Here is a 19,474-nt window from a genome sequence, read left to right on the forward strand (position 1 = left end):
TCAGGTAGTCCTACTGCAGACAGTCTTGAGGAGGTGTCTTCATGGTAAATGAAGGTCAGTCACACGACTGAGAGGGATTTGGAGCACTTTATTTTGTAAATCTCCACGGCAACAGACAAAGATACAATAACAAACTTTTGCTGACATGTGGGAACAAAAGGAACTTTAAGGCATGGGGAACCTTGTAGATACGCCAAGAGTCTTTGGTCGGACCTGCCGCCCACGGAGCTCCACTCTGGCAATGGAATGTTCTTGTCACGCTCCATTAAGTATTTGTCTAGTTGTCCAGTATGAAACATTTTTGTAAAGTAGGAATGAAAATGACCCCCCTTGTGTGGTCAGAACTGCTGTGACTTGGTTGGTGACTCATGATTTGGTTTTTTGAATAAAAGTGAAATGTTAAAGACTGTTTTCTTCTGACATAATATATTCCATTTGCAACACGCACGGGGCACTGTTACCCGAATGCTACATTGAAATCCACATTCTTTTGATTGTACATTCGCAACTCCACAGGTAGGTGGCTCTCACAACAACAAACTCATCTTCGTGCTGCAAGAACCAAAAAGCAATCGTCCATTTCTGGAATGTTTTTGAGAAGAATCTTTGGTGTCACTGGTACATCACTTCTGAGAAGAAATTGCAATGCCGGTTTCATATCCCTCCGTACACGACTGTCCGTGTTGCCTCGGAGGGGTCAAAGGTCACCAGGCGGTTGTCTGGCTGCCGAGCGAGTTGCTAAAGCGCTTCTTGACGATGGTGGTGATGTAGGCCTTCATCAGCTTGGCCACGTCCATCACCTGCAAACAAGACCAGATTAGACCAGAACTGCAGTACCCCCAGAGTCTCCGAGACACATACCATTTCTGTGTGGAACGTTAGCTCGCGACCTTCCACTGCAACCTTGTAGACGTTTGGCAGCGGGGCTCCAAAGGACAGAATCTGCTCGTAGCTGAAGACCTCCAGTGGCCAGGGCTCGCCACGCTTGTACAAGGACAATGACTCGCGGCTGACACCGAGCCACAGCTCCGCCGGGTAGGAGCTGTCGACACTCTGCAGACACAAGGGGAGAACGTCACTTCTTGTTTGTTGGACCTCCAGGTCGCTGCTCTTACCTCCACGTTGAAGAGGGTGGACCCGTACCCCGGCCACTCCTTAACCAACGCCATGTACTTGGCGGCCGCCTGATCCTGATTCATCCCTTGCAGCTTTCTCCACTTTTCCATCACGCTGGTCCTAATGGTGGCCGTCTCATCCCTCACCCAGACTTCCAGCTGGTTCTCATCGTCCAATCGTTGCTGACTTATGGAGCTACTCCTGAAGCTGCGTCTCAGTGTTCCCTCTAAGAAGCTGGAGCGTTTCTTCTCCAACGTCCCACATCTATCTGAGATGGTAACAGAGCCAGGGGCAAAGGTTCTGGCTGAGTTCTGCACTCGGGCACGAAGTCGTGCCAAAGGAAAGACCTGCGATAGATCAGGGACGTGGGCCTGGACATTGTAGTCAGCCAGCAGATACTGGAGTCTGAGAGCAGCAAGGAACTGCAGGGTCTCCTCAGGTGCTGGATACTGACCCCGGATCACAGCCTCGTGAGCCTGTTAGAAGCACTCAGGTCAACTCCTGAACATGAGAGTTCCATTGAAGAGTTGAAATCCTACCTGCTCAAAGATGAAGGCAAACTCTACGCTATCCCTCGGAACGCTGTCCGTGTCCAGAAAGCAGTAGAGTTTGAAGTAGAACTTCCAGCCGGAATTCCGTGGCTCTGAGGAGGCCGACAATCTGACGAGACACTTTAAAGTTAATAACAGCAGCAACATCTAAACTAGAGTTGGCAGAACTTCAGACCTCTCAAATCGCGCCAACACATCGGCCACAATGGTGCGACTCTCAACCGCCTTTTCCGTCCACTCGTTGTGTTCAAACAGAGCAAATGAATTTCTACTGTGTTCCATGGAGAGACCTCGAAGAAGCTTCTCCACAACCTAAACAGACAACTAGCATTAGCATCACATACACACACATGAAAAAAAACAACACAGCAGATATAAACATATGAACAAACGCACCTCTCCGGCAGTTGTGTGGGAGTTTATGGAGATCTTGCAGCAGCCTCCTCCATGACAGAAGACTGTAGCCTTCATGTCTTGCCGGGCGATAATGGCTCGGATCTCCTCTTGTGATGGGACATTTTCTCTGGTCCTGGTTCTCCTAAGCGAGTCCAGGGCGAAGGCGGCATAGTGTCCCATCTCTGAGCCGGGGAAAAGTTCTCTGGTCCTGCAGGAGCAGAGGACAAAGTGGTGATGAAGGTCCTGCAGAAGATTTTATAGGCTTAAGAAGACCAAACCAACCTCTTGAGGTGGAACTTGAGGTATCTGCTGATGCTCCTGCTGGGGGTAAAGCAGCAGCTCATGCAGGTGAGAATCCTCCAGCTGCAGATGTTCCCAGGTCCACCGGGCCGAGGTGGCCGTGTGGTCTGTTTTATCAGCTGACAGTAGATCTCATCACGAAGAGCCTTGAGATCCAAGCCTGTCTGCAGGAAGCCCTGGATGAGGGGAACCGAGTCGGACACTCCATCCAGGTGCTGAAGGGAGCTGAACACCTTCTGAGCCTCCTCTTGGAGGGTTGTGTAGGTTCTGCCCCTGGAAGCTGTGAGAAGAACAGGAGGTCCATGTTATTCTGTCTGATCTCATTGACAAGTTCAGGTGGACTCACGTGAAGGGTAGATTTCTCCATATGGCAGTGGCAGCAGAGGAGAGTGCAATGGGTGAAGACTGTGCCGAAGAATTGGGTTCCTTCTATAGATCTGTTCCACCACCTCTGAGTTCAGACAGTTCTCCTGAGGAAAAGAAAGATCCACCATCAGTGTCTCACAGGGACTTCAAAGCCAACTGGACCCACCTTGATGTCATGAATGAGTTGCTGAGTCGGCGTGTCGATGGGGGCTTTGCCGTCGATGACATTCTGTATAGCGCCGGCCCAGCGTGCCGCCTCATTGAGTAGCTTGGAGTAGAGTCGGTACGAGTGTTTGCGGCCAAACACAATGACGTTCCAGAAACCTGAGGGACCACAACATTAGTTGGACCAGAATTCTGCTGCAGAAGCCCATAACTCACCTGTTTCCTTGAAGACCTTCTCATCAGGCAGAACCACAGAGCAAAGGCTGTTCAGCACTAGCGTTCCGAGCTTGCTGGCACTCCGCTCCGAGTTTTTGTAGTAGTCCAGAGAGTTGTGTGTCAGAAGGAACCAACGTTTCTTAAGCTTCAGCGACGTCCTGCTACTGTTTCTCACCTCCTTGTGCAGCCAACCTGCCAGAACGCAGTCACATTACCTGCACAAATGTGTGTTAGCGTGTTGTGTATCACCTCTGATGATGAACTCTTGTCCATCCACTCGAGTGTCTCCTTTAGATCTCTGCAGCAGTGTAATCCAGTGGTGCATTTCTTCTGGTGTGTCGGCGTTGCAGTGCAGCACGCGGTTGGCTGTGATGATAACAAAGGAGTTGGGCCTGCAAGAGAGTCAGAGAGTGATGAAGATGAAGATTTCAGGATGGATCAGGATTTTCTATCACCTCTCAGGATTGTCAGATGCACAAACGGAGTCGATCATCCCAACATCCAGAGTCCCCTTTTGATACACACATACACGTTAGACTATGGGTAATGGTTAATCCAAAATGCTTTTCGGGAATTACCACAGCGTTCTGAGGATTAGCCTGCTCATCGTGCATCTCTCGGATCTCCTGCTCAGTGGAGCCGCTGACCTGGGTCAGCACACTGAACCATTGGCTGTCACCACAAAGACACATCAGCATTAACGTGGAGAAACATCAACATCAGTCAGTGTGGAGTGTTAGTGAAGCTCACCTGGCATCTTCAGCGTTCTCTGCGATCATGTGGTACGTCCTGTCAGGCATCACAATGTTAATGCCGTTCTCTTTACCGGTTTCATCCACAACTTCCCTGTAGAGGACAGATTGTCACAACACGGTTCATATCAGATGGTCTCGGCGGTTTCAGCTCACTTAGCGCAGTGCATGTCCAGAACGCCCTTCAGACGGTCCTCGCCGTCGTTCTCAAAGTACATAAGTTTGCTCTGGCGCAGCACAAACCAGCGGCGCTTCCAGTTCCGGCGTGAGAGTGTGGATGAGCCGCCGCCTTTCTTCAGAAGCCAGCCCTGCTTAAGAGCTTCCTGCTTCGCCCGGAACCACAAGAAGGTCTCGTCCTTCAGTACACACCAGCGGCGCTTCCATGTGTTCATCAGCCCACCTGAGGAAGACACATGAGTCAGTCAGGCAAACAGACACACACAAACACACACACACACAATCTATGCACACCTCTGATGATTAGGAAGCTGTGGAAGTACGGCAGCGACACGCAGCTGTAGACCGAGTCTCTGCGGAACGTCAGCTCATCATCTGTGTCAAAATGGTCGTCCTCGCTGTCCTCAAACTGACACATACACACACACACATTAACTTCAATTCTGCACATCGTGACTGTTTTTTTGGTGTGTCCTGTAACTTGGTTGGCAACTCACCGATGACTGCGCCCCTTCTGATCCGAGGCGGTAGACCCCCGAACTATTGTAGGTGCTGATTGAGCCACGGCAGTCTGGAGACCACTGGCCACTGCGAGGGTGAGACAAAGTCACCGCTGCTTCTTCATCAAAGTCATCCTGGTCACAGTCGGACTCCTCGTCCGGCGGGATGAGCTCCACCTCCTCCTCCTCGGAGGCCAGGGCTCCGTGATGCAGCACCGTGGTCGGGGGCAACGACGGAATCACTCGGTCGTTAGCATAAGGGTCTTCCTCTGAAGAGTCGTCGCTGGTGCGAATACCGCTGGTACGCTGGCCATCTGAGTGTCCATGTTCACTAGGGTTGGGCGAGTCCTTGTAGGCCTCGTCATCTGCGCCAAAACCTTCATCCACATCATCTTCCTCGTGCCTCCTTGGTGGTGCCTCCTTCTCTTCCACCCCGGCTGCACCTAGTGAGTCCTCAATGTTCTTCACGCACTCATCAATCTCGTCGAAGTTGAGGGAGTCCAGGAACATCTGAGCAGCCTTACAGGCTTCGTCCTCCAGACGCTGGAGCTCCTGGTCCCGCAGGAGCTGCAAGCGGGTGAGGGACGCCTCGGTGAGTGTCTGCTCCTGACGCTCCTTCTGCCGCTGCAGCGTCTGGATCTCCCTCTCCAGTCGAAGGATCTCTTCCACCTGAGAGGCTTCGTGAGGATGGATCTCCTCCTCCACGACCTCCTGAGACTCCCACAGAGGCCCTTCAGGTGACACCTGTGGCAGAGTTCTCTCCTCCTCCTCCTCCCTCTCATTTTCATCTCTCCCCTTCTGCTCTTCTTCTTCTCTCCTGATCTCCTCCTCCTCTCTCTTTCTCTGCTCCTCTTCCATCCTCCTTTGTTCTTCCTCCTTTCTCCTCTGCTCCTCTTCCTTCTTTTCCTCCTCCATCCTCCTCACCTGTTCTTCCTGCCTCCTAGCCTCCTCCATCCTCGCCTCCTCCTCCTCTCTTCTCCTTTCTTCCTCCTCCCTCTGATTTTTTTCCTGCAGAAGGAACTTGAAGGTCCTTCGGGCCAGGTGACCTCTGACTCTCGTCTGTAGCTTGACTGCAGCCCAGCGCTGCAACAGGAACTTCCTCCTCCAGTAAAGGGCTCGACAGTTCTTCTGTACCACCAGGATGCAACGCAGTACATTCCTGTAGCGCTTCCTGATGGACAATGAGATTGTCAATCCATCCCTCCATCAGTGACGTCCCCCTTTCCCCCCTACCTGGCCAGATGTCCCAGCACGTGAGCTCTGATGATCATCGCCGCTTTTAGGACCTCTAGATCCCGCAGCTTTTCCAGGCGACGCTCGAGAGATTCTCGCAGGAATACCTAAGGAGCAGATAGAGGTGGTAGAGGAGGAGGGGAGAGAGGAGAAAGAAAAGTCAACTCCCTTACCTTGGTCTTTCCCAGTTGCCATTCGGTGGCGTTGCCGTCATGCAGCTGCAGCAGCTGGAGACAGCGCCCCTTCTGATCTTCCATGGAGACCGTACGTCTCATCAGCACCTGGTACCTTAAGGTGGGTCGAGGTTCAGACACAGACTTCATTTCCTGGATCCAAAGAAACAAACCTGCAGCAGAATTCGTGGAACGATCTCCGGATGGGAAAGCCTGCCCGTCTGATCTTCACCGTCTCCAATATGCCAGAATATCGGAGCTGATTCAGAACCAGCGACTGGTCGAAGAGGTCTGGCATCTGAGGGGACACAGTGAGACGTGCAGGACCATTGATGACATCACTGATGCTCGTTAGCTACTAATCAACAGAGGTTATTGACGAGTGCCTGCGGGAACTGGACAATGAAGGACGTGACTTGTTATGTCATTCATCCTGAATTCTGAATTTTATTAAGAAGAAATTAAGTAAGTAAGTAATTCCACTACCTTGTTCGCATGAGTATGAAGGTAGACTTGTGCCTTTTTTATTCAATCATTAAAGTTGCTGCAATAACAAAAATTCCATCGGAAAAAATGTCTATAAAAAAAACCCTTCACTTTAATCATCTTTTTTTTTTAATAAAGAAAAAAGTGTTTGAATGCAAAAGATACAAATTGAAAATGTTCAAAGAATCAAATGAATAACTTTTAAAATGCAGAAATACAATTTAATCCCTCCTAATAAAAATAATTTAAGGTGTTTTTATTGAAAATGTTTGTATTGTATGAAGGAAGAAGAAGGAAGAACAAATTGAAGACGTTTTTTGTCTGTGGGGTCCTGCATACATGTCAGAACAGATTCTGTCGCTTCACTCGTCGGTTAGCGGAGTGTGTGTCTGCGTGATCATTCAAATCTCAATATATTGATCTTTCCAAAAGAGTAAGGTCCAGAAGCCACAGGCTGTTACGTCATTCCATTGACCTTGACTCAGAAGACACTCACCTTGTTTTTGTTTGGCTTGATGCAGCGAATAAAAAAGGGGTTGGAAGTGTTCAGAGTCGACATGAGAGAGTGAAGAGAGTCCTGCAACACACAACAGTGAGTGAGTGTGTGTGTGTGAGAGGGATAGTGTGTATTTTTTACCTTGAACTGGGAGCTGACTGTGGGTCGTCTGTGTTTGTTGCTCTTCATTGTGTCTTGATTGTTGCGACTCTGAAGAGTTTCAAAAAGATCGTAGACGAAGTCCGACCTGCAGAAGTCACATGACATCATCACCTATCATAGATGGTTAGAAATTTATTGATCCCTGAGAAAATGATGGACTTGTAGTCATTCGCTCATCATGAGGACACAGCTCCCTCTGCTGGCTAAAGCTCTGTATTGTACAGAGGTGGATGAAGACAACTAACCAGTCTCAAAACTCTGGGTTTGTACAATGAAATAAGAAGACCAGCAGCCCACTAATGAAGGTCAAATAATGGACACATGAAGGTCAAACAATGGACACACCTGCTCTCCTTCAGCAGGTTGAGGACATCGTCTCTGAAAGTGTCTCTGTTCTTCTCCAACATTCCTCTCACATCGTACAGAACCTGAGGGATCGAGCAGTCTAGTCAACAAACGCACAAAAACTTCACTCTGACACACACAAACCCGCATACCTCTCCAGCATAGTGTCGGACTCCGAAGATGTGAACGGCGACTCGCGGTTTGATGTAAAAATAGTTTTTCTGCATCAGAGGAAGGAACATGAGACTAAAGTAAACAAAAACAAAACAACCTTTTTTTGTACCGAGTGTTGACTGTGGAGCTTCTCCAGCAGAGTTTCATCCGTCGCCTTCGGAAAGTGACTCTCCTCGTTCAGGAGCGACAGAAGACCCAGTTTCTGAGAGGATCCAGGAGTTCCACATCATCATCATCATCATCATCATCTTCATGATCACCACACCTTCATCATTTAGTCTCACCTTCTCGATCAGATCCAAACACTCACTGTTGTCCTTCCAGTCGATGTGGACCCAGACCAGCCCCTCCCTGCAGAGAGAAATTGTCATCTGCCATTTTGACTCTGCACTGACGTAAGACCCGGTCCCGGGGGATTGATCCACTCTCTCTCCTTTACCTGTGGTATTCCAGCTGCTCCAGGGAGAAGATGTGTTTGTTGAAATATTCCTGCAGCTTCTCATTGGCGTAGTTGATGTTGAACTGCTCAAAGGTGTTGACCTGCGGGACGAATCGGGTCAGACCAGAGATGGACCTCACTTAAGAGTCCACCTCAACACACACCTGGAAGTTCTCGAATCCGAAAATGTCCAGGATGCCGACTGACTTGAAGTCTTCGGGGCCTCTGATACGGAGGTTGAGTTTGCGGATGATCCAGGTGAAGCACTGCGAGTAGAGCGCCATCGCCATCGAGTCGCGGGAGTCCACCGCCTTCACGCACACAAAGGTCAACACCACAAGCTACCCACTCTGGTCCGATGGAACCGTACCTGCTCAACTGTCAACGGCGTCGAGATCTCCTCGCCCCGTAGCATCATGGACCTGTGGGTCAGAACCTCTGCCAACTGCTCACAGTCCAGGCCTAGCAGGTCCGACGTTTTTGTGAGAGCTGCAGCAACAGAGCTGATGTCACATGATGTGGTCTCATGGGTCACATGATCTCTGGGTCATAACTTACCGGACTTGGATGCGACCTGAGCACCTCCGGCCGTCATGAACTGGATGTTACCAGCGTGCAGGATTCCCGCCAACAGCCGCAGGATCTCGCCCACATGCTCGTCGCTAAAGTTCATCGTCTTCATTGAGCTCTGAAAAGGAGTGGACCGTCACACGCTACACACTGCAAGGCAGCTCAAAAGAGTAATTACCAGGACTTCCTGGAATGTCTCCTGGTCGTTGATGGTCTCGTCGGCACAGCAACCGCTCTGGTTCAGGTAGCGGAAACTCTCGGCTGGAGTCAGATCCAAAGACTCTGCAGAGACCCGGAGAAGTCAGCTGGACACTACTTACCCCTCGGGTTGACTCAAAGTAAACTTACCACGCTGGTTCTGGTCGGTTCCGGCCACCAGAGCATAGAACATGTGGTAGTTTCTCTCTCCAGGGTTTTGTCTCACAACCCGGTTCTGGGGAAGAGAACAAGTTGACATAATGAAACCAGAAAGAAAGACAAGCGGTACCTTACCTTCTCCAAGAGGACTGGGGTCAAAGGTGAGTCAAGGGTCAAACACTCATGAGAAGTGAATAAAGAGCTAAAAAAGAAGGTGTGTGCAGTAGTGTAGGAAGGATACAGTCGAGGATTCGTCCTCCCTGGATGTTTCCTTGCTGACTAAAGTGCAGCTGCACAAACTTCCCCACGCGACTTGAGTTGTTGTTGAAGACCGTCTTGGCATTTCCAAACGCTTCCATGATAGGACTGCAGGGGGAGCAGATGAGCGGTTTACTTCCAGGTTGGGTTCTACAGGTGTTTAGACTCACCTGCTCTCTAGCAGAGCCTCCTCCACGTGGGACGTCTGGACCAGCGCCGACGCCTCCAACGAGTTCTGGCTCATCGCCGACAGGAACTTGAGGATCAGCTTGGTGCTCTCCGTCTTACCGGCGCCGCTCTCGCCACTGACCCAGGTCAGAACACTCGTAAGTTTAGGGACGTAACCTTGCACAGTAGACTCACCTGATCAGGACACACTGGTTCTGAGCCCGCTTCCACAGCGAGCGGTAGCACTCATTAGCGATGGCGAAGATGTGCGGCGGGATCTCGCCGAGGTGGTGCCGGCTGTAAAGCTCCATGGCCGATCGGTCATACAGGTCGGGCAGCGGCTGGTACGGGTTGATGGCAGCAAGAATGGACCCAATGTATGTCTGTAGGTCACAAAACAAGACCATGAGCATGAGAAACCGAGCATTAGCATTAGCATTAGGTTAGCATTATTAGCAGGTCAGATTCATCACAAGCTAAGCAGTAGCAATTGGAATGCATTAGCAGTACGTTAGCATTAGCAGCAGCTACATGCACATTAACACAAACTATCTATTTTTCGCCCATGCACGTCCTGCTGTGTCATGTGACCTTCTGGATCCAGGACTCCCGTGATCACCTGCTGCCTTGTTTGACTAACTTTGTTCTTGTGACCCACTGACCCACTTTCTTTCCACGCAAATACAGACTTTGTTTATGCCCGCAGAGACTACTTCTGTGCGTGTGTGTGTGTTTGTGGTAAAGAGAGCAAGAGTGTGTCTGTTTGTGTACGCGTGTGAGTCAGTCAGGGAGACGACAATGGATCAACAGTCAAGATGGTTTCACTTCAGAGGCGGCTCTGGTCATGTGAAAACTCCGGAATGGTTTGTTTAGGACAAACAGGAGCGAGAGAGGAAGTGCGTTTGTGTGTAGCTTGGGAAAGTCTACATAGTTGAGTGGGTGTGTAGTTGTGTATTTTTATCATTTCGTCTCTTTGTGTGTGTTGGCTTGTTTGCGCATTTACTGACAGTGCGTTTGTATTCATAGTGTGCTCTATGTGTGTGTGTGTGTGTGTGTGTGTGTGTGTGTGTGTGTGTGTGTGAGGATTAGTGTCACGTTCAGTCGCAGAAGTTCACAGGTTGAATTCCTGAACTCGACAATGTAAACGTGGCTCATGTTTCCTGCGTCAGCTCTGTGGAATCCTGGAGTCCTGCAGAGTCCAGAACCCCAAGCTCCATCAATCACCAGGGGGGTCACCAGGAGAGGTCTATTCGAGATGAGGCACTCATCATCCCTCACTTCTCACATACATATTCCCTCACTTCTCTCCTTCACGTTTCCTGATCTTGTATCCTTCATATTCTCTTATTTATTTGATTCATGTTCCCTCTTTTCTGTTTTTCATGTTCCCTCAATTGTCTCCTTCTTATTCGCTCAAATCTCTCCTTCATATTCCTTACTTGTCACCTTCATGTTCCCTCACTTGTCACCTTCATGTTCCCTCATTTGTCACCTTCACATTCCCTCTCATCTCTCCTTTATGTTCCCTCACTTCTCTCCTTCACGTTTCCTGATCTTCTATCCTTCATATTCCCTTATTTATTTGATTCATGTTCCCCCTTTTCTGTCCTTCATGTTCCCTTACTTTTGTCCTTCATGTTCCCTCACTTCTTTCCTTCACATTTCCTCACCCCTTTCCTTCATGATTGCTCACTTGTCTCCTTAATGTTCCCTCACTCGTCTCCTTCATGTTTCCTCACTTGTCACCTTCATGTTCCCTCATTTGTCACTTTCATGTTCCCTCATTTGTCACTTTCATGTTCCCTCATTTGTCACCTTCATGTTCCCTCATTTGTCACCTTCATGTTCCCTCACTCGTCTCCTTCATGTTCCCTCACTCGTCTCCTTCATGTTCCCTCACTCGTCTCCTTCATGTTCCCTCACTTGTCACCTTCATGTTCCCTCAATTGTCACCTTAATGTTCCCTCATTTATCACCTTCATGTACCCTCATTTGTCACCTTCATGTTCCCTCACTTGTCTCCTTCATGTTCCCTCAATTGTCACCTTAATGTTCCCTAATTTATCACCTTCATGTACCCTCATTTGTCACCTTCATGTTCCCTCAATTGTCACCTTAATGTTCCCTAATTTATCACCTTCATGTACCCTCATTTGTCACCTTCATGTTCCCTCTTTTGTCACCTTCATGTTCCCTAACTTGTCTCCCTTATTTATTTGATTCATATTCCCTCAAATTTCTCCTTCATATTCCTCACTTGTCACCTTCATGTTCCCTCATATTCCCTCACATCTCTCCTTTATGTTCCCTCACTTCTCTCCTTTATGCTCCCTCACTTCTCTCCTTCACGTTTCCCGATTTCTCTCCTTCATATTACCTTATTTATTTGATTCATGTTCCCTATTTTCTGTCCTTCATGTTCCATCACTTTTGTCCTTCATGTTCCCTCACTTTTGTCCTTCATGTTCCCTCACTTTTGTCCTTCATGTTCCCTCACTTGTCTCCTAAATGTTCCCTCACTCATCTCCTTCATGTTTCCTCACATCTCTCCTTTATGTTCCCTCACTTGACACCTTCATGTTCCCTCACTTGTCACCTTGATGTTCCTCACTTGTTACCTTCATGTTCCCTCATTTGTCACCTTCATGTTCCCTCATTTGTCTCCTAACTTGTCTCCTCCACGTTCCATGATTCATCTCCTTAATGTTTTTTTTCACTTGTCATCTTCATGTTCCCTCACTTGTCACCTTCATGTTCCCTCATTTGTCTCCTGACTTGTCTCCTCCATGTTCCATCATTCATCTCCTTAATGTTTTTCTTCACCTGTCTCCTGAATCCTTATTGGTTTTAAGGGAACTTCCAGGATTTGAGAGTCTCTGATGAGCTCTGACTCGGATCTCAGGCTCTAGCTTGTCAGGTGTGAACAAAAACAAACGCACACTTACATAGATGTGTGCGTCTCTGTAGCGCAGGAACAGGTTGTGCAGGACGGCTCCATCGTGAAGGTCGTCCAGAGTGGACATGTCCTCAACACCATCTCTACCGTTGTTGCTCATGGGTTGAACCTTCTGCTGCGTCAGAGTGTTCTGCTTGTAGGTGTAGACCTGCAGACACACAATCGTTGGTGCTCCAGTTACACAACAGACGGCGGATACACAAGCGATCCTCCCGAGTCACACGAGCACATCGGAGAAGAGTTGCCGTGACGACCATCGTGACTCAAGCAGAACTTTAGTTTGTCAACAACCTTGAAAACAAAACAGGAAGTAGTTACCTGCCCATAGTCGGTGGCGAACACGACCACGCCGCCGCCGCACGAGGACACGGTGCTGGGAAGACACTGGTCATCTTCTCGGAGCCAAACACGCTCGCCCTGCGATGACACCAGAACACACGACAACAGTGACCCTCCACACAGAGACCCCTCCACACGCGTGTCAGCGTGACGTCGGGGGGTCGGGGGAGCGAGGACTCTGTGGGGAGCAGCAGCTGCAGTGACGGAGGATCCATTTCCTGTCTGGAACAATCACGTTTCTGTTCGCTGACACTGAGAGCTTCTGTTGCTGTGATGCACGACCAGGACCAGGACCAGGAGACAAACTCAGGACCAAGACCCGCCGAGTTATGTCGTCCGGCAGATTCATCACACAGTAACACAAACACACACACGACAGTCCGACGTTCATTTCCTGTCTGTCGTTTTTTCCTGCTGGCTACAGAGGTCAAAGGTGACACCAGGAAAAGCCTGCGTGCTGCTCAAGGGCGCAGAGGCAGCAGGGGAGTTGGCAGCGACACTCAGCGAGTGAGCGTGAGTGGTCCAGTAGACACAGCGGGTCAGAACTCAGAACCTTCTCAAGCAGCAAATCTGCAAATGTTTAAATTCCTGCCGCTGGTGTCACGTTTCACTTTCAGCAGGGGGGGAGGGGGCGAGCTGGGGGAGGAGGGGGGGCAGTGGGGCACCAGAACCTCGGATCATGGAAGCTTGTGAACTGGGTCACGCGTTAACGTCATTTAACCTTTTAAAACATCTTGTTTTTCACAAGAACGGCGTGATGTTCTGACCGGTCCTGCGGTCGTCACGGTAACGTGGTCATGTGGCGCCTTCGTTTGTTTCCGCGTCTGACGGTTTGAAGATAAACACACCTGAAGCCACGCCCACCTGGAACAACCGACGCCACTAAGTCAACACACACTCTCACTCATAATTGCATACACACACACGTATAGACACAAACTCGCATGCAAAAATGCATGCACAAATCAACACACAAACACACTAAAATATTTGCAAACTTAAACATACACTCACATAATTAACGCACACACACTCTAACATATAGACACACACACAACATAACTCGGTAACACATATAGACGAATGCATGCAAACATATAAACACACAAGTAACACACACTGAGTAAATACACATAAACACTCAATAACACACTCACGTTAACGCACATGAATGCATGCACCCTCAGTCACACAGACTTACACACACACAACGCACACACGGGAGGGCGGATATTTGTCAAACTGTTTGCTTATGCAGACACATGACCTTTGACCTGGTGCTCGGTGCAGTTTGAAAAGGGCCAATCGGAGCGCGGCGGGAGAGTTCAAGTCACTTGCGAGTCTCTGCACCTGACGGGTCGGTTCTGACCCTCTGCAGCTCCACATGTCGAGAGGTCAGAGGTCAAGTTCAGTGTAGTTTAGAGAACCGGTTTTTTGACGAGCCTGCCGTGATTGGTCGAAACTGAAGCACGTCTCAGGTGAGACGATGACATCACAGGCGGGAGGACAAACGCACACGTTTGCTGTTGACACATCAGACACACAATAACGAACATTCCAGACCGGTCCATCTTCAAAAGTGTGTCATCATGTGGCCAACGATAAAGATGGACACACAATATGATTACCACTATTGTTGTGAAAGGGAATTGAACCTACAACCACCAGTCAATGAACAACTTCTATTTATAACTCCTGAGAGTTTCAGGCAGGAAACGAGGAGGTGCGGAAATACCGGAGATCCATCGAGACTGGAGCCAGACACGCACACTCAAACACGAAAGTGTGTGTGTGAGTCAGTGTGTCGGCGAGAGTGTGAATGTGTCTGAGTGTATTGTGTAAGATGTGTCAACATGTTTGAGTTTGTTGGTGTACTTGTGAAGTAACTGTTTGAGTGTGTATACGTTATTGTGTATGTTTGGGTTTAAGTATTGGTTTGGATCTTTATATGTGTGTTAGTGTGTGTGTGTGTGTGTGTGTGTTTGAGTGTTGGTTTGGATCTTTATATATGTGTGTTAGTGTGTGTGTGTGTGTGTGTGTGTGTGTTTGAGTGTTGGTTTGGATCTGTATATATGTGTGTTAGTGTGTGTGTGTGTGTTTGAGTGTTGGTTTGGATCTGTATATATGTGTGTTAGTGCGTGTGTGTGTGTGTTTGAGTGTTGGTTTGGATCTGTATATATGTGAGTTGTGTGTGTGTGTGAGAGAGTGTGTGTGTGTGTGAGAGAGAAAGTGAGCAAGCGTGTGTGAAACTGTGTTTGTGGGTTTGTAAGTGACAGGACTACAAAGACTGTGATGAGATTCGAGCAAATGACCTGCGTGATGACCTGTTACCATGGCGACTGTCAGCTGACCCGCTCAGACCGTCCAGCAGCTGCTGCACAAACCGGATATCGCGGTTCCGACAACGAATCGCGAAAAACTTGTGGTTAAAAAAAAAAAAACTTCCATCAAACTTTTTTTTCTTTTTGTCAAACGAAAAGAACAAAGTAAAAAGTCCAACGAGATTCGAACACATAATGCTGAGTCGACAAGTCAGTGGAGGTTTTCGAACCGTCGACTCACCTCCGTGAAGAACTGATCCATGTTGGCTCCGACAGCTCATGAGGAGTCCAGGAGACCAGAGAGATCGCTGCGATCCCAGAGGAAAACCACGGCGCGGGACCAGGTCCGGTCCGGGTCTCCTGAGAGGTTCGCTGACCCACGGGACTCGCTCGCTTCTCCCGCCGGAACCAGTGAGTTCGGGAAGGAGAAGTTTGGTTTAATCCACAGCAAGACGAGGAGCCGCCGGACAAAGTTAGGAGAGAGTCGCTGCTGAGATCCCGCCCCCCGGACCTGGCCCCGCCCAGGACCAGCACAACACGGTCGGCCTGGTCCTGGCTCGCGCATGTTTGATTGACAGCTGAGGGACTTGAGCAGAGAGTGGACCAGAACCGCAACCTAGGGAGGGAACAGTGAGGAGGGGATGGAGAAGGAGGTACTAGAACCGAACCTCTTCAACTTTGATGTAAGAATAAAGTTGTTTCAATAAGAAAAAAATAAATAAAACTAAAGTTTCAATAACAAACAAAACAACTCTTATTAAAAAAAATAAAAAAAATGAACTTTTTTTTCACTTCTACTCATTGAAGCAGCTTTTCTGGGATTGAATAATCAACACAAATGAATAAAATAAACACAAATGTCCTGCCCATAAAATGACAGAAACAGAAAAAAGATTATTTGTGTGAATTCCCAATGAAGTGACGTTTTCGGTTAAACATATATGTTTGATCAAAACCTTTTTTTTTATTGAAATAAAGTTGTTTTTTTTAATCAAAGCATTATGTAATTTTTTATTAAAGCATTTTTTTTGTATTAATGTAATAATGTTTGTTTTAATTAAATTAAAATTCCTTTTGTTGGAGAAACTTTTGTTTACATTTTAGTTTTTCTTCTTGATTGTTTTTAATTGAAACCCATTTTTTTACATTTTAGTTTTTCTTCTTGATTTTTTAAATTGAAACCACATTTTTTTACATTTTAGTTTTTCTTCTTGATTTTCTTTTAATTGAAGCAACCTCTTTTGCTTGAAAATATTTTTTTTTGCCGAAGCAACTTTTTATTTTATTGAATAATTAAGACACAAATGTTCTACCCATATAATAGTGGACACACAAAACATACTTCTTCAAACAAGGATACTAGTTTTAAAATGTTCTTTTTGATAAAAGCATTTTATTTCTTTTAATTAACCATTTTTTTCGGATTGAAGTAACTTTTTTATTGAATGAAGAAACTTTTTTTAATCAAAAAACTTTATTTAAAATAATTTTTCATTGAAGTTTATTTTTATTTTTATTTAAGTTTTTGTTTACATTTTTTAATATTATTTTTGTTGAAATAACTTTTTTGAAGCAGCTTTTGTATGTGTAAAGGAAATTAAAAAAGAAAATCTACCACCATAATAATCAAGTGAAGTGAGAAGACGCGCATGCGCACACGTTACGAGCAGACACGTTGAAGACGCGCAGCGCCCTCTGGTGGACACTAATTTAACTTGTAGCTGCTTCCCTGTGAATCTCAGCGGGCTCAGGTGTGTGTCTGGGGGGGATCGACTCCTCGTGGACGGAATCGATTACCGGACATTCTGGCCGCTTTGGTTGTGGCACACACTTGGTGCGCGTGCGTGTGCCCTGCACGCGAGTGGACGCAGGCGCAGACTCGCCGTGTCGTGAACGCGCAGCGGGCACAAACCCACCGACGCGCACACACGGAGCCGCAAATTTTGTTCCGAGCAGCCGAGACAGACGAACCCGGAGATAAGCGGAGCGTCTGACCCGAGTCCACGGTAGGAAAACTATCTCACGCACACTCACACTCCCGCCATCTCTTCCCCTGATGTGTGTGTGACAAAGAAGAAAAGAAGAAGAAACACTTGAAGATATTTTCATGAATATTTTTGTCAAGTCCAGAGAGTGTGTACCTGGGTGTGTGTGGGGTGTGTGGGTGTGGGTGTGAGTGTGTGTGTGTGTGTGTGGGTGGGTGTGGGTGTGAGTGGGGGGGTGTTCATCCGCTCATCCTCTCAGTTCATCAGTTTGATGGCTTGATGGTTCTGCTGCTATGGCAACAAGAATGGATCCACCTCACCGGTTCCGTCCAACTGTGACGGGTTGATACCATTGACGTCCATGTAACGAGTGAGTGTGTGTGTGTGTGTCGTCGTGCTCGAGTCTGTGAACTTGAGTCTCGACGCTCATTCGGCCGGTTCCTTTGTTTGCAGCGAGGCGCATGCGCAGTGGGAGAAGGGTGTGGAGCGCAGCTGTGGCACCTGCCTCTCAATCACAGACGTCGACGGTGCTCGTGTGTCTGTCTGTCTGTGTGCGCGTGCGTGCGTGCGTGTGTTGACAGTATTTGCACTCCATTGTGAACATGATGATTATCATCATCATCCTTCTGGTCTCCATGGAGACCCAACTCCGGGTCACCTGACTCGTGACTCATCGTGACGTGCACAAGTTAAAGCGACTGGTCACATGGTACTGGAGGTTGTAACGTCGTCGTCTCTCTCTCTCTCCACAGAAGCAAGAATGGGAGGAAAACTGAGCAAGAAGAAGAAGGGCTACAGCGTGAACGACGACAAGTCCAAAGAGAAGGACGTCAAGGCCGAGGGGGCGTCGGCCGACGAGAGCGAGGCCACACAGGGGACCAAGGAAGAGGCTCCGGCGACCAACGATGCCAACGAAGTGTCCAATGACGTGAAGGCCAGCGACGCTCCGGCGGCGGAAGCTTCCGGCAACGAGGAGAAGAAAGAAGGAGTGGAGAAACCTGCGGCTAGCGGAGATCCTGAGGCCGCCAAGAGTCCTGAAGCGGCCGAGGAGAAGTCGGAGAGCAAAGACGAGTCCAAAAAGACTGAAGCTGCCGCCGCCGCCAAAGACGAGGCGACCCCCGCTGACCCCAAACCCGCCGAGGCCTCGGCCGAGCCGCCCGCCAAAGAGGCCGACGCCACAGAAGCGGCGAGCAAGGATCAGAGCGTAGCGGTCAAAGATTAACGCCAAGATGTAAAAAAAGAAGACGCGGCGCATGCCGACAAAAACAATAATAATTGTGATGACGCTCCGGCGAGGTGGGGGGCGCCGCTGCGCCGCAGATTGTTGTTTATTATTGTTGCTTTTGTTTCTCTTTTTCTGATGTCGTATTTGAACTTTGACCTCGTGTCGTCATTTCCATCCATCACGACATCCGCCATCCCCCCGGGTCGACACGCTGGACGTTGTCAGTGCAGAAGTTTGTGTAGAGAAAAGTGTGCGATGACAACGGCTGGCATGTCGGTCGTCGCTGTGGCATCTGGTGCCGGAAAACAGTTTTTAATCAAAAGGAAAAAAAAAAGATAATTTCCAGTTTTCGGATTTAAGATTATCGGACACACGAACACACCCTCGTACCAGCCACGGCATCGACGCACTCCAGTCAGGGTCATAGGTCGAGCTGAAAACTAGTCTTGTGTTTTGTAGTTTTTGTACATCTGATCGGGCGACATCACCTCTCAGCTATTGGCTACAGAAACGTTCACCCCTTACATTCATCCATTCACAGTTGTTTGGAAGCAGGATGTTTTTTCCTGCAAATACGGTTCCAGCCACCAGGGGGCGACAGTGTCTTAAACCAGCAGAAACCGAGTGACCGATGCGGTCAAGACACGTCCGGACGAGTGTTTGTTTGCGGTTACGACGTTTCTCCGTCACCTCAACAGTAGCAGAGTCACGTGACGCAGCACCGTCTTCCTCCTTATACCCCTGCATGTGTGTGTGTGTGTGTGCGTGTGCGTGCGTGTGCGTGTGGTTATCTCGTTATTCTGGTGAAGGAAAACAAAGTGTTTGAGTGTGTTGTTCGGTCGTGTCGGCCCGACTGCTCCACTAAAAAAATGTTTTTGTTAAACGTGCAAAAGTAATAAAACCATAAAAACACTGTTGATGTTGGTTCTTATAGGATTCTGGTCACAACAATGTCTGGTTGTTGTGAGGCTTCACTCAGCCGGACTGACGGACACACAATGACGACTCAGCGTTTGAACCCCTCAGGTGTGTGTCTGTTCTCATGCAACTGCACACACACACACACACACACACTCTCCATCACTTGCCACAATCCTGCAGCCTGTTGCTAGGCAACATGCAGGAGCATAGCAACGGTTGCCATGGTGTCTGGAGGACTGAAGGAAGAATTTGTTAATACGTCAACTCTGGCGACACCTGCTGCTCACAAAAATGTCTTGAGAAGCTTCAATCTACTTTTTCCTTTTT

The 19,474-nt window shown here is 48.4% G+C and overlaps 2 protein-coding genes across 2 annotated transcripts; one reads left to right on the top strand and one right to left on the bottom strand.

Annotated features, from left to right (window-relative positions):
• Positions 1 to 68: 68 nt before the first annotated feature.
• myo10 (myosin X) lies at positions 69 to 15,496 on the bottom strand. Its single transcript, XM_087811538.1, has 39 exons — positions 15,258 to 15,496; positions 12,675 to 12,773; positions 12,346 to 12,504; positions 9,596 to 9,783; positions 9,403 to 9,537; positions 9,216 to 9,340; positions 9,110 to 9,123; positions 8,966 to 9,050; positions 8,796 to 8,899; positions 8,606 to 8,735; positions 8,418 to 8,536; positions 8,212 to 8,358; positions 8,048 to 8,148; positions 7,893 to 7,959; positions 7,718 to 7,810; positions 7,587 to 7,655; positions 7,435 to 7,517; positions 7,069 to 7,174; positions 6,928 to 7,008; positions 6,119 to 6,243; positions 5,946 to 6,060; positions 5,773 to 5,879; positions 4,537 to 5,710; positions 4,334 to 4,448; positions 4,019 to 4,262; positions 3,861 to 3,956; positions 3,689 to 3,782; positions 3,566 to 3,621; positions 3,360 to 3,502; positions 3,111 to 3,302; positions 2,896 to 3,053; positions 2,710 to 2,833; positions 2,346 to 2,643; positions 2,064 to 2,271; positions 1,843 to 1,979; positions 1,656 to 1,776; positions 1,116 to 1,592; positions 862 to 1,053; positions 69 to 800 (listed from the first exon to the last, which is right to left on the bottom strand). Exons 1-39 carry the CDS (start codon positions 15,276 to 15,278, stop codon positions 705 to 707), a joined length of 6,198 nt encoding a protein of 2,065 aa, XP_087667664.1. The 5' UTR covers positions 15,279 to 15,496; the 3' UTR covers positions 69 to 704.
• Positions 15,497 to 16,768: 1,272 nt separating this feature from the next.
• basp1 (brain abundant, membrane attached signal protein 1) lies at positions 16,769 to 19,139 on the top strand. Its single transcript, XM_087811563.1, has 2 exons — positions 16,769 to 17,022; positions 17,754 to 19,139. The coding sequence occupies exon 2, from the start codon at positions 17,762 to 17,764 to the stop codon at positions 18,221 to 18,223; it is 462 nt and encodes a 153-aa protein (XP_087667689.1). The 5' UTR covers positions 16,769 to 17,022; positions 17,754 to 17,761; the 3' UTR covers positions 18,224 to 19,139.
• The last annotated feature ends 335 nt before the right edge of the window (positions 19,140 to 19,474 follow it).

This window comes from Callionymus lyra, chromosome 16 (genome assembly GCF_982586985.1).
Source record: "Callionymus lyra chromosome 16, fCalLyr1.hap1.1, whole genome shotgun sequence".
In the NCBI taxonomy this organism is placed as follows: Eukaryota; Metazoa; Chordata; class Actinopteri; order Syngnathiformes; family Callionymidae; genus Callionymus; species Callionymus lyra.

Excerpts from the sequence above, each read along its gene's own strand:
- myo10 (XM_087811538.1), bottom strand. The coding sequence starts at position 15,278 with ATGGATCAGTTCTTCACGGAG. Across the intron at positions 7,811-7,892 it reads GTTTGGATCTGATCGAGAAG|AAACTGGGTCTTCTGTCGCT; the intron begins GTGAGACTAAAT and ends GGATCCTCTCAG. Across the intron at positions 5,711-5,772 it reads GTGCTGGGACATCTGGCCAG|GAAGCGCTACAGGAATGTAC; the intron begins GTAGGGGGGAAA and ends ATTGTCCATCAG.
- basp1 (XM_087811563.1), top strand. The coding sequence starts at position 17,762 with ATGGGAGGAAAACTGAGCAAGAAGAAGAAGGGCTACAGCGTGAACGAC.